This window comes from Pleurodeles waltl, chromosome 8 (assembly GCF_031143425.1).
Source record: "Pleurodeles waltl isolate 20211129_DDA chromosome 8, aPleWal1.hap1.20221129, whole genome shotgun sequence".
NCBI classification, from domain to species: Eukaryota; Metazoa; Chordata; class Amphibia; order Caudata; family Salamandridae; genus Pleurodeles; species Pleurodeles waltl.
Genome location: NC_090447.1, coordinates 1,402,118,184 through 1,402,131,837, shown reverse-complemented (window position 1 = coordinate 1,402,131,837; position 13,654 = coordinate 1,402,118,184). Strand labels below are relative to the sequence as shown.

General features: G+C 42.4%; 1 protein-coding gene across 1 annotated transcript in view; it reads right to left on the bottom strand.

Moving 5' to 3' along the window:
• LOC138249601 (trifunctional purine biosynthetic protein adenosine-3-like) overlaps positions 1-13,654 on the bottom strand; it is a 249,449-nt gene that overhangs the window by 223,513 nt on the left and 12,282 nt on the right. Inside the window, exons 2-3 of the mRNA XM_069203543.1 lie at positions 8,650-8,745; positions 5,705-5,879 (exon numbers count right to left, since the gene is read on the bottom strand). Of these exons, the coding sequence (XP_069059644.1) occupies positions 5,705-5,879; positions 8,650-8,745 (271 nt within the window). The remainder of the gene's footprint in view (positions 1-5,704; positions 5,880-8,649; positions 8,746-13,654) is intronic.

Genomic DNA, 13,654 nt, shown 5'->3' with positions numbered 1-13,654 from the left:
CTTTTGGAGTCACAATCTTGAGGTGAGGAACCCGAATGATTACCCACACAATAATGCTCCTTCTAACAGTACTAACAGTAAATCATGTGTTCTCTCCCACCTCTTTTGCCAGTGGATTTTCAAGCTATAATTTGTTATAATTTACTGGGTGCAGCTGCAGAGGGGAGAAGAAGAAACCATAGTGTCCTTTAAAGGGAGCTACTAGGACTGTAAATCATGCAGATCCGTTTTACATCGTCTGCCCTTCTGTTACTGACTCACAGCTTCAGTGGAAGCCAGGAACTCCAGCACCAGGCCTCCCACTGCAGATATTATTATTTAGTGATTAAAGCCACAGGTGGACGAAAATGGAGTACCTTACCTGGGGATCACAGGTGCATATCACATTTGTGGCCCACTGAAGCATTTCTCCAGAATCTCCTGGTTACTGCCACTGAAAGACAGCTGCAGCAGATAATGTTTGTGTGTGACTCCTAGTGTGTCAAAATGTTACAGGAGAAACTGGAGGAGGGGGATTGAATGAGTTGTAGTCTCCTCAGCCCCAGCCCGAGTACATGGAATACAGGTACTTACATCACTTATACCGTCTGAAATCATAACATTCATAACAACACATTGCAAATCACATCATTTGTAAGAACACAGTCCATGGTAGAGTGGCACCCCCTTGATCAATCACTGCAAAACTTTGCATCATCCGCCAATGTGGAAAAAGCAATAGGTCTGCAAAGCTTTGTGGAGATTAATCAAACAGACGCAAAGTTATTGACGGTGAAACGTCTGAGGAATTATTATCTATGGGAATACTGACTATCACTACTGAACAGCTAAAAATTGAAATTCGCCTATTATAGTTTATTGTGCTAACTTTAACATGCACCACCGGCATGCACTGCTTTTGACCTCACATATTACATCACTCATGATAGGTTAGATTTCATCACTGACACTTCAATTGACATCATGGGAGGGCTGCGCTGGGCTCAGCACAAGTACAGTAGTATCAGCAGCGCAATTGTTTTTGTTATATTTGGCCTCGGGGAGACAGAGGGTCAGTCCCTCTGGGTCCTACTGCCCCACTCCAGAAGTGCCAGGGGGCCAGCATATCCCTTCCTCTGCCTCCATTATATGTTTTTTTAAATTCAGCTTCAGGATTAGGTGTCCTCCCTATTCTCCAAAGGCGGTCACAACATTTCTGTTCACATTGTAGCTAGCCACAGGACCGAGATGACCAGTAGTGAAAAAAAGCTCCCTCAGCCCATCAGTCTGCCCTGTTTTTTTAATTTACAGTAGCATAGGAGCCCTGTGGGTCTCATGTCGGACCAACTGTCTAAATATGCCTATTTTTAACCCTTTAAAGCCCACTCTGAGCACCCCCTTAAAACCACATTGCTCAAAAACGGCTAAATGGATTTACACCAATTTATGAAAATCAAACTTTTTGAGTAAAGTTCTACCTGCCAAATTGGGTGTAATTCCATTCAGCTGTTTTTTCTGTATTGCTTCTCAAATTTTCCTGTACACATTGACATTTCGGTTTTGGGACACCCCGTTTTGCTTATCCCTCACCTGAGGATCACCCAGAAACATTCCAGGAAGGCGCTAAGGCAGGTGAATTTTATTTCATCTTAAACACTCGGTAAGGCAAACCCAGAGCAAATTTCATGGACCTGTGCAGTGTCCAACCACAGGCTACCATGGGCCCACGATGCTTGCCCTGGGATGGGGTCGCATGAAGTTTGCAAGGTGCGGGACTGATAAACGGTGAATCCGGCTAGAGGTCACATCGATTTGCAAACCAGTCACTATGCAAATTACACATCCTGATTGTTCGAATCGGAAGAGGACACGTAGCCCGTAGTTAACAGTTTAACACAGTCCTGTTTTGGATCAGCAGTGTCTTTGAGCAAATATTTTGAATTGACTAATGCTGTTTTTATAAATGTTAAAAATGTCAAAAGCACTACACACTAAAACCAATGTGTATTTAACTCTAGAATTCCAGGCCCTGCGTTTTTTAAAGTGTATCTTTGTGAGTGAATTGAAACAGATGTTTAAAACTGTACTGAGATATTTTAAATTTTCTCTTGTTTTGGAATGACGTGGGCAAATAAGGTTCAGTGTCAAAAAAGGGTGAAGAATACATTTTCTGTCTTGTGCAAGCGAAGAAGAACTGTATAAACAACAATTGTGCCTGAATAACACTTGCCTGAACACTTAATTTTAAGTTAAGGTTTTCTTTTTGGTTTTTATGGTTTATTAGTTGTTTAGAATATATATATATTTATTAGTTGTTCAAGCAATTGTTACTCAGGCACAATTGTTGTTTAGACAGTAGTTGTTCAGTACTTAGTTGTAGAGACATTTTAGTTGTTTAGCAGTAGTGGTTTAGGCTATAGTTGTTTAGGACCTAGTTGTTCTGTCATATATTCTGCAGTCCTGCATGTGGAAGTGTTTGCCCAATAAGCTATGCCAGGGTAACTCAAATAAACGATCCCCAACTCCCACTTCCCAGGGTATCCATCATACACTCATTATCTTGAATTCACATCTAGTCATGCAGCCCCCATCAGTACCAACCCCAACCATGTGACTTCAACTCATCAATATCACATACATTACCTGCCCTTTAATGTTCACGGGTGGCAGTCACAAATACCAGTGAGAAAGCAGAAATCAAAGGTCATCAGCCATGCGTGATGTCAAGTTCGGACCTCAGACAGACTTTTCTGAGGCCAAGTCTGATACCATGCCCTTGTGTGATGAGTCAGATAGATCTCAAAGCATCCACACAATGTCTGAATCGGTGGTAATAACAGGTTTTCCTATGCTGCAATCAAAGGTTGTCTCACAAACAACTTAACCTGTCATGATCAAAGCTGCCCATTTGACGACTGAATGGGCAGGCAGCACATCACTTTTGTTCAGACTAGCGTGGTGGCCATGTATCAGAAACCACGTTGGAAAGTATTACTTATCGCTAAACAGGGTCGGGTTGGCCTATTTGGAAATCAAGAAGTACCCGATGGGCTTGTCTGACAGATCAAGTTGAGGGCCAGTTTTTCAGCAGTTGTAGGCCGGTTTTATGGCCAGGTGGGCCGGCTTTTACTGTTGATTTCCCTGATATTGTCCTTTTTTTAGCTATCTGCTTTGCTAATGGGGACCACTTTTATTTTGGTGCCTGGGCCTATTTTTCATCCCATTCCAACCCTGCTGCTTAAAAGTCAGCGCCTGGCATCATCATATTCCAAACACACTCATGCTGAGCCCATTTCATGGAAGGAAAGGCTGGCGGTCCTTGCAGAGTGCTGGCACTGCCTGGTATGTGGTTTCATGTGTGTGAAAAATGCACTGCACAACTGCGTACCAAACTGGGCAACTACTTTTCCCATCAGGCCACAAACTCTTATGTAGTTTGGAGGTAACAGCCATCTTGAATATCTGCTGGATGGTATCTTAGCCAGAAATCGTGACATAATGTCACTGCTGCCAAGACCTTGCTATGTGGAGCTAGGTTCTCTTTGAAAAGAACAGTTGCCTTCTTTGGAGGTAATTAAGGGACATTTGGAAATACAGAGAAGCATTCTGAAAGTTGAGTTGTGTTGTGAAAACAAACTTTGAACTATTCTAAACATTTAACTGCAACTTTTGTAAAGACTGTAATAGTGTTGCTTTATGCTGTATCTTTATCCTGTGATGGAACAGGAGAACTGGTATCACAGGAATCTGCAGTACATGCTATGTGCATATGATTATACTTAAGGTATTCAGTATTCTAGTAAAGCTTTTGGGAATTGCTAAAATAGGAATTACAGAAAATTAATGTTTGCCAATTACTTTGAAGTGGTCCAGGAGTCTAGTAGAAACTACAACTCATCTTGCACAGACAAAGCATAGTGGCCAAGCTTGAGGTAGTTATCTTACTCATATGGAGACGTGATGAGGAACATATTTTTAAGATACTCATATTTTGTACATTTAGTTTCAGGAATAACACGTTCAAAATCAAAGTGCGGAGAGTTTGTGACATGGAGTTCACTACGGCATAGGGATTCACTGCAAGTTAGATGCAGGTATCCAATAGAAATTTACTAAAAATAGCTTTGTGTGCCTATAGATACCACTACTCCCTACAGTCATCATTGTCAAGCAGAAATTAGGAGTCAGAGTGGTAGAGCCTAGTTCTTTTTTTCTCTGCTACTCAGTTCCCTTTGCCCATTTCTACCACTGGCCCTCATGTTCTTGTGTATGTTGGCATTGACAGAGGTGGTAAAAGACAGACAAGTGCATAGCTCCTGCTAGATCCAGCGTACATGGTTAGGGCTTTCTGACTCCATGCAATGGCTACAGTAACTAATTGTGTGGCTTTTTGCAGACCAAATTCTGACCTGTCATGTTCTAGTGGGTTGAACAAAAAAGAACCTTTACCTGTCCTTTTAAAGGGGTTTATGATCTGAGGTGGAACCTGACTACAGTGGTCTACCCAGGGAGGGAGGAGAGGTGAGAGCTGGGAAGGGCAAATAGGTCAATCACGGTCCACACCTGATTTAATTGTCACATAAACTTAGGGCTAAGCCCTTCAGATCTGGGGATCATACACCTGGATTACCCTGACACCTCATCAATACCACAACATGCTCAGTACCCACACACATCCTAGGGGCAGTGAGGGGTTCCAATCATAACACACTACATGGATTTAATGAGAAGGGTCAGTAGGAAAGCTTCCCCCCCAACCTAGCCTGCAAATACAAATTAGTGTAACCAATGACTATCAATCAGCTGTCTGCAAATGTGAGACATATCACGGACTGGATATTGGGGCATTAGTCTTCATTTTAGCCCATTCTCCAGTTGAGTAAAATTCACTGCAGGGAAGCAACTTGTACCATAACATGAAGAGCCCCGCCAGAGGCTCACTGAATTCCTGTGCAGAAAAACCTCCTGGGTCAAAGATGCTGAAATAAGGAATGAGGAAGCATAGAGCTACTGTAGAGAAGACCTTCTTCCCTACACTACCAGGGACCTTCAGCCCTCCAGTGAGTTTATGAATACTCTCATAGCAGAAAACACCAATAATCCCACTCACAACTCTTAACACATGACCGCTCGTTTTCAGTGCACGTCTTCCAACACCTTCCATATAGGATATTCAACAACCACCATCCTGTTCAAACCTGCATATCAATAAGGACATCCAGAATCCCAATGAACATCAGAGTGTGTTGTGTTATATAAATGATACAATACAATACAATACACAAACATTTTTTTAAATGAGGCCATCTTTATGAGCTGCCTAGTAAAAGTGGCCAGTGTTGGGCTTATCTGTGACACTGGATCCTGGTTTTCACAGGGATCATAAACTGATCCCTTGTACACCGCTGTGCAAATGGAAATAAAGCTGAAATAAGTACTGCACTGATTTCTGCACGTGAACTCAAAAATCCTATGCGTTTACCTGGAACAATGCCAGCCAGATCTGACCTGGAGGACTTTGTACCTGGTAATTTTGCACCACCTTGATTCCTGGTTGGGCTGGTAATTACAGTTACTGGCCTTGTTGGAAATTATTAGCCATTCTTAATGAAAGCATAAGAGGCGAAAGGAGAACACACCAACAGACTAGCTATGGATAATGACGCCAAGGACCCCCCAATAAAAGCAATATGTCATCAAACATAGTTGAAGTGACTGAACTTACCATGTAATAAAGCTACATGCCTCATGGGGGTTAGTGAACGCCTTCCATCGAGCAGTTGGTATACTGTGTCGGTCCATAAATTCCTTAGAAAATCTTTTATTGGCTTCCAATTGGGCTGCCTTTGCTGTTGGGCCAAAGCATCCCACCCCAGCTGAAGTCAGGTCATCAACTATACCTGTACATGAAAAAGAGATCAAGGTGGATAATGCCATATGATGCCAAAATCCTACATAGCAATAGAAGGTTATTTACGAGTGCAGATCCCCATCCTCAGCTTAGCTAAAGGTTTACTTACTTGGGGCCAGAGTTACAAGAAAGTGGCGCATCGGTACTGATGCGCCACTTTTCTTGCATTGCCCTTGCCCCACCTAACAACACCATGTGTCCGCCATATTTATAATACCGTGCACCACGGCGATCATTAGAATAATAGTGTCAAACTTTTTGACACTATTTTGGTGCTTTTCTACCATAGTGTCAAAAATGTTGACACTAGTGTAGCAAAGGGCAAGGAGGCCCATTGTTTTCAATGGGTGTGTCATTTTAACGCCTGCTCTGAGCAGGCGTTAAAACTGATGCCAAACATTGCGCAGGGAAATCTTGTAGATTTCACTGCGCCATTTTTGTGGTCCTCCTAATGCCAGAACGCCCTCTTGCATACATTATGCATGATGCAGGCAAAAAAATTATGATAGTGTGGCACAAGGAGGCAGTAGGGCCTTGTAAATCTGGCCCTTGGTATTTATTGCTCAGACTTTGTGTAAACCTGCATGTAATGAAATGTATGCTGTATAACAGCAGAAAATAGACATATTAACCTTGAATTATAGTTCTTCAAGGTGCTGTCTGTAAAAAGGACTGCCCCACATTTTGAAACTTTTTTTAATGAACAATCTTCTTTTAGTAAGGCGCTGGACCTCCTAAAGCTTATATGTAAAGTAAAAAAAAAATATTTGTGACTTTTTAATAAATCCATACCTAAAATCCCAAGCCCTTCTGTCAGTAGAAGAATTTCATGACTTTACACTTTATGTGACCACCAACTGTACCCATGCTTTTCTCACAGTCTTAAAAAAGTAATGGCTGATGCATTTGTTTCACCGTGTTTGATGAGCACTACAAGACCTTTAGTTTATCCTGAGCATACATGTGGGTCCACCTTGTCTACAGACATGTTAGTGTACCTCCTACCACTGCAGAAACTGCCTTGTCTGCTGAGCATCAAGAAAGTCACGTTTGGAGGCATCAGTGGAAGCTTAACAAAGTATTATGAATAGCAGGGAGCTATAATCATCCCTCCGAAGAGCAACCCTGGGAGCTTCTGATGGAAAAGACTAGACCTGAGGGTACCCAAGAGCTGTACGACCAAGCACCAGCCTCATCAAGAAACAGGTGGGCAGACACCCTCATGCTTTCTGTTTCCTAACTTCCGTCTTCATCAGACACACAAGAGAAGAAGAGGTGAAGGAGTTGCCAGGCCCAAATCCACAGTTCTTGGAAAAGAGTAAGAGGTTAATGTACAGTGAATCACGACTAAGAGCGACCAGTCTCATGGGGTAGGTTCTGGTGCCCAGAGAGATATTACTTACTAAGGAGGTTCCCACCTACAGATATTGGGTAATCAGAGACGTTTTAAGGCATGGGCAAAGTGGGCTCTGTCCCAGGGCCCCAGCCTTTCAGGGGGCGACTGATAGAGCCAGCTCTGTTCTACTGAGAGTCTTGTCCTGATGGCCTTGAATAATTCTTAAATAGATTGTTTTAAATACCGTTTTCCTTTATTTTTAATGTGGGTGATGTGCGAGGGTCTATTACAGACATTTTGCAAAGAAATTTTGTGTTTGTTTCATGCAACATCCATAAAAAAGTTACATTTAGATCAAAAGAAGACCTCACAAATGAGAACTGGGAGAGTGTCACAGAGGTTATTTGCAGTAATATTAGTGAGGTGCTGCTGTGTTATATTATTAAAACCACACCTCACTATCCCTAAATATTAGTTGTAAACACACTTAGAATCTGGACGAGCGTGCCTGTGCACTGTCAGTAACCTGGCCGAAGAGGGCATGAAAGGGCTGAAATTGGATTATAAATTCAAAGCTGTTCCGGACAGGGGCCCCCAAAATAGGTTTGGCTCAGGGCCCTCCAAATCTTTAAGCTGCCCCTGTGGCTTATGTCCGTAGATATAACAGTTTGTACCTGTTAGTTATAGACCAAGGGTTCCCAACCTGTGGTCCAGGGACCCCTGGGGATCCGCGAAGCCTCCTCATGGGGTCCGTGACTGCCTAGAAAATTAAATATTATTAACAGATTAGGTCCTCAGCTTTCAGTAATGATTCAGTGGGTGGGTCCCTGTATTCCAATAATGATTCAGTAGGGGTTCCCGGGTTCCAGTAATGATAAAATGGGGTTCCACAGAAGTCAAAAGGTTGGGAACTGCTGTTATAGACCATCAGCACAGCCCGACACCTAACTGGAGCTGGGAGGGGGATTAAGGGAAATTATCTCCTGCCTTGCATCTGCTTGCTAGAAGAGGGGTGTGACACAGACCTAGCATACTTTTAGGATGGAGAGAGATGTGTTACTTCACTGGTGGGTGGGAGCCACTAGAGCAGTCTAGGTTAGAAGCAGAGTAAGTAAAAAAGTACCGAAGTGAGGCTCTGTATCTCTTTACGAGATATATGTTGGAGGTTTTCTGTGCACCCAAAGCAGAATGCAAGCACTTGAACTAGTGTGTGACACGCCATATGTGCTCAGCCTTGTACAGATTATCGCCAACCAGACCCACAAAAAAGTGTGCCTCCCACAGCTGCACTACAGCAGACTTTCTTACTTAATATTGTATTTAATCTAGTGCACCTCAAAATGTATGTGACTGTTCTCAGTTTTAAATGTCCAACTTTACGCTAATCAAAGGAGCAAAAGAAAATAGATAATATGAACTTTACCAGCAGCAAGTGGCTCTTCTGGTCCAACCACCACAAGACCAATGTTATGATCCTTGCAGAACTGGGTGAGAATGGCCCGATTGCTGATGGACACAGCTAAAAAGCACAAAAGAAGGAGACGCTATTAAAAGAAAAACGAAAAATAAACTGGTACTATTAACAGAAGAATTAACATGAATAAGAAACTGTTAGAAGAGAAACTGAGGGGCATATTTAAGAATCTTTTCTTGCGTTCCTTTGCGCCACCCTAACGTCACCCTGTGTGCGTTGTATTTAAAATACGGCGTACCATGGCAGTAGTTAGAGGACTAGCGTCAGAATTTTTGATGCCAGTCATGCACTTTGCAGGATTAGCATCAAAAACTTTGATGCTAATCCTGCAAAGCACTCAAAGGCCCACTATAACCAATGGCCGCCTTTTAACTTTCTGAGCAGGTGTTAAAAGTGCTGAACAAAATGATGCAAAGAAATCTGAGATTTGTTTGTGAAATTTTTTTGCCCCTCCCTAACGGGGGATGCCCCTTTTGCATATCTGCCTGGGACAGGCATAATGTAGCGCAAAGGGTTACAAAGTGGTGCAATGCATACATTGCACCACTTTGTAAATATGGCGCAGTGTTTTTGGCCTTCTAACGCCACATTAGCGTAAAAAATTACGCTAATGGGGCGTTTGATGGCACTAGGGCTCCTAAATATGCCCCTAAATGCACAGTTTGCCTGCCTCTTCCCTATCACTCCTCTATCAGATGTATCTCAATGATTTTGTTTTTATCTGCTCTATCTTGTCTGCAAAGTCAGCCTATACTTTCTGGCCGGCTCACTACACTTAGCAGATGAGCACTTCCCTTGATGTAACATCCTTAGAGAATCTATTCTAGTTCTGCTCTTTCAGAATGCACCTAGGTCCATCAGTTCCTTATAGAAGGTGGACTCCATGAACCCACTTTACTAAAGTGACCAGCCCATTGCCATTGATGAGAGGCATGCAAAGTGCCTATGGTATATATGTATCTACCAGCACCACCCAAATAAAAACCCCTTTCCTCTTCCTCTCTCCAGTTTATGTAACCCTCAAAAGATCAGTTCTTTTGTACCAACCTGTTTACTATTGTATATTGTTACTTTCGAAATATAAACATACCAAATAAATGAATACAAACAGATTGATTCACAAAACAATCAGGGCCTTACGTTTAGCCTATATGAGGTGTAGTTACTATCATACATTGTGTTTAGAATGCTTCTTTAACTCTAATTTTGACTTATCTCTTTACCGTACAACATTCAATTTTAGTACTATACAAAATGCTATGAGTATGTTTAATTACACTCATACAACCTAGCTTAATGAGCGCTTGGATGCCCATACGTGACTACTAGAGTAGAAAGAAACTTGCCAGCCTAAACAGTATTGTCAACTCTCATCTTATAACTTCTCTTCACCTTTTGGGTAACCAGATCAACCTTTCATCAGGAAAATTGTCAATGCAAACTAATTGGCAATAAAACAAGCTTTTGACTATAAAAGTCAACATAGAGTGGAATTCAGAACAAGATAGGAGGAATTAAGCATTTACTTTGAATAAAAAGTTGCTTTATTTAAAATTACTTTTCTTTTGCACCTTTGCCATTTAACTACTTCACAGCACATCTGGTTATAGGATCATTGTGTCTCTAAGGTGGTCTTAAGTTTAATCATAATCTTATTTATCCAATAATCTATTTCATCTGTCACACACGAACTGTAGTTTGGGCATCATGCTGTTGACACAAAGAGTTGTGAGCCAAGGCCATCCCATAAGGAGGTGGGAGGAGTTTGTTTGATCCCCTACATTTGAAGGTGCCCTGACAGCAATTGCCGACCATCTAATCAACGCAGAGCAGTTCTGCTTTCAAATGACCGAGCGAAAGACCTTCTTGAACATCAGCTCAGGTGGCTACAATCTCTCATTTAGTGACTGGTGGTGACTGAAGAAGAACAGGAAAGAGATATGGCCTAATGGTCAGAGCTTCCAACTTTAGAATTGGGAACCAGTTTGAGTCTTGCTGTGAGCTCAACATCCTGTAATTCTGGACAAATCACGTAATCTCCCTGTGGCTCAGAACAAAATGAATCTGACCTGGTATATTGTAATCCCACACGTAAAGTGCTCTTGGGCCAAGATTGTGCTATATAAAACTACAAAAAAAGAAACAAGCATTGGCAAAGCCAATAGATCTGGCCTTGACTCTTTTACATGGCAATACAATAAAAAAATGAGAATGTATGGTATTATGTTTCATGTGTAACAGTGCTTGCATCAGAATTCAGTGTGGTAAATATTGTGCTTGCCCCTTTGCAGCCAGTGGGGACCACGGATCCGGTGCAGGCACCAGTGTGGAGTCAGACAGCGGTGTCGGTTCCAAAGTCACTCTGGAGTCGACATGTTTAGTTTCTTCTTGGTTACACCAGAACTCACTCCAAAGGGCTCAGGAACTCGATTTTGGCACCACTTGACAAGTCAGGACTCTCAGCAAGAGAGCCCAGGCTCTTGCAGGCGAACTCTTTGAGGTCCCTGAGACTTCTTAACAGGAGGCAAGCTCAGTCCAAGAACCTTTGGAAGCAGGATGTAGAAAGCAAAGTCCAGTCCTTTCCTTCGACGGACGGAAGCAGCAAGCAGCAGGACAGCACATCAAAGCAACAGGAAGAGTGGCAGTTCCTCCTACAGAATCCAGCTCTTCTTCCTGGCAGAATGTCCTCAGTCCAGAAGGATTCTAACTATGTGGTGTCAGTGGTCCAGTACTTATACCCATTTCTGTCTTTGAAGTAGGCAAACTTCAAAGATGAGTCTTTGTTGTGCACAAGACCCTGCCTTTCCCTGCCCTGGCCCCGGACACACTCCAGGGGAATGGAAACTGCTTTGTGTGAGGACACGCACAGCCCTATTCAGGTGCAGGTGTCAGCTACTCCCACCACTCTAGCTCAGGAAGGCCGATCAGCCTGGTAATGGGCCATCAGGATAAGCAGGGCACACCTCAGCTCTCTTTGTGTGACTGTCTAGAGTAAATACACAAACAGCCCAACTGTCATCCTGACCCAGATGTGTATTCAGCAGACAGGCATAGGCACAGAATGGTTAAGCAAGAAAATGCCCACTTTCTAAAAGTGCCATTTTCAAACTTACAATTCAAACACCAACTTCAGAAAAATATGTATTTTTACATTGTAAGTTCATAGACCCCAAACTCCATATTTCTATCTGCTCCCAATGGGAAATTAAACATTAAAAGTTATGTCAAGGTGATCCTCATGTTACCCTACGGGAGAGATTGGCCTTCTAATACCGAAAAACAAGTTTAACAGTATTTCACTATCAGGACATGTAAAACACACCAATACAAGGCCTACCTTTTAAATACACTGCACCATGCCTATGGGGCTTCCCTGGGCCTACTTTATGGGTGACTTATTTGTAGTAAAAAGGAAGATTTGGGCCTGGCAAGTGGGTGCACCTGCCAGGTCAAAATAGCAGTTTAAAACTGCACACACAGACACTGCAGGGGCAGGTCTGAGCCATGTTTACAGGGCTACTAATGTGGGTGGCACAATCAGTGCTGCAGGGCCACGAGTAGCATTTGATTTACAGGCACTGGGCACATATAGTGCACTTTACTAGGGACCTACTAGTAAATCAAATATGATAATCATGGATAAACCAATCACCAATACAATTTAAACAGAGTATATGTACTTTAGCACTGGTTAGCAGTGGTAAAGTGCCCACAGTCCTAAAGCCAACCAAAATAAGTCAGAAACAATAGGAGGAAGAAGGCAAAAAGTTTGGGGATAACTGTGCAAAAATGGGCAGGTCCAACAACAGGCATAAAAATCAGAGCTTGACAGCACGTTCTGAGTGTCACTGCTCTTCCTGGGTGAATACTTGATGGTTCATCCAGTTCAACTTTTTTTCCCTGCATTGTTTTATTAATACCTACCTATACACAGGAATATTCATACGTGGGCTTTGGAAGGGTGAGTTATGCAACTTCCATATTTTTTCTATGTAAAAGCAAAACCATAAATGCACCACACAAAACAAAGGAACTGACAAAGCTGACATCATGAGAAATTACATACTGCACTGGCCTGCATCTAGGTCCAAGTTTTCCTCAGCCTTAGATGAGGGCAATGTAGTAGGAAAACGTGCACTGCACTTCAAAGAGTGTCTTCAGAGTAGAATATAAGCATGCTTGAATACTGAATTTTCATACTACAAACATAGGTCTTCATATAAGAGAGCAATTGAGATAGAAAGCTGCAGCTTTGCTATACTTTCAACAGTGGTCCTCAGAGATGATTACAATGAAGATGGAGTTTGAAAGCTGCATTTCACTACACTACCAACAGAGGTCCTCAAAGAAGACTGCAATGGAGATTGAAAACTGCAGTTATGCTAGACTAACAACAGAGGCCCTCACAGAAACATACAATGGAGATGGAAAGCTACAGTTGCACTAATTTAACAACAGTCCTCACAGAATGGTACAGTGGAGATGGAAAGCTATAATTGTGTTATACTACCAATGGAGATCATCACAGAAGAAAACTTTGTAGGTGCAAAACATATTGCACTCTACTATCAACAGAGGTCCTCACAGAAGAGTACAATGAAGACGGAAATTGAAAGCTGATATTGTGCTATACTACCAACCAAGCTTCTTATAGAACAGTGCAAAAGAGATGGAAAACTGCAGTTGCCCTGGACTACCAACAGAGGTCTGCAGAGAAGAGTGCAGTGGAGATGGAAAGCTGCAGTTGGGCTATACTAGTAACAGGTCCCCACAGAAAAGTGCAATGGAGACAGAAAGCTACAGTTGCACTATGTTAACAACAGTGGTCCTCACAGAAGAGTGCAATGGAGATGGAAAGCTGTAGTTGCAATATTCTACCAACAGTGGCCCTCACAAGTACATTGTAGATGCAAAACATATTGTACTCTACTACTAACAAAGGTCCTCACAGAAG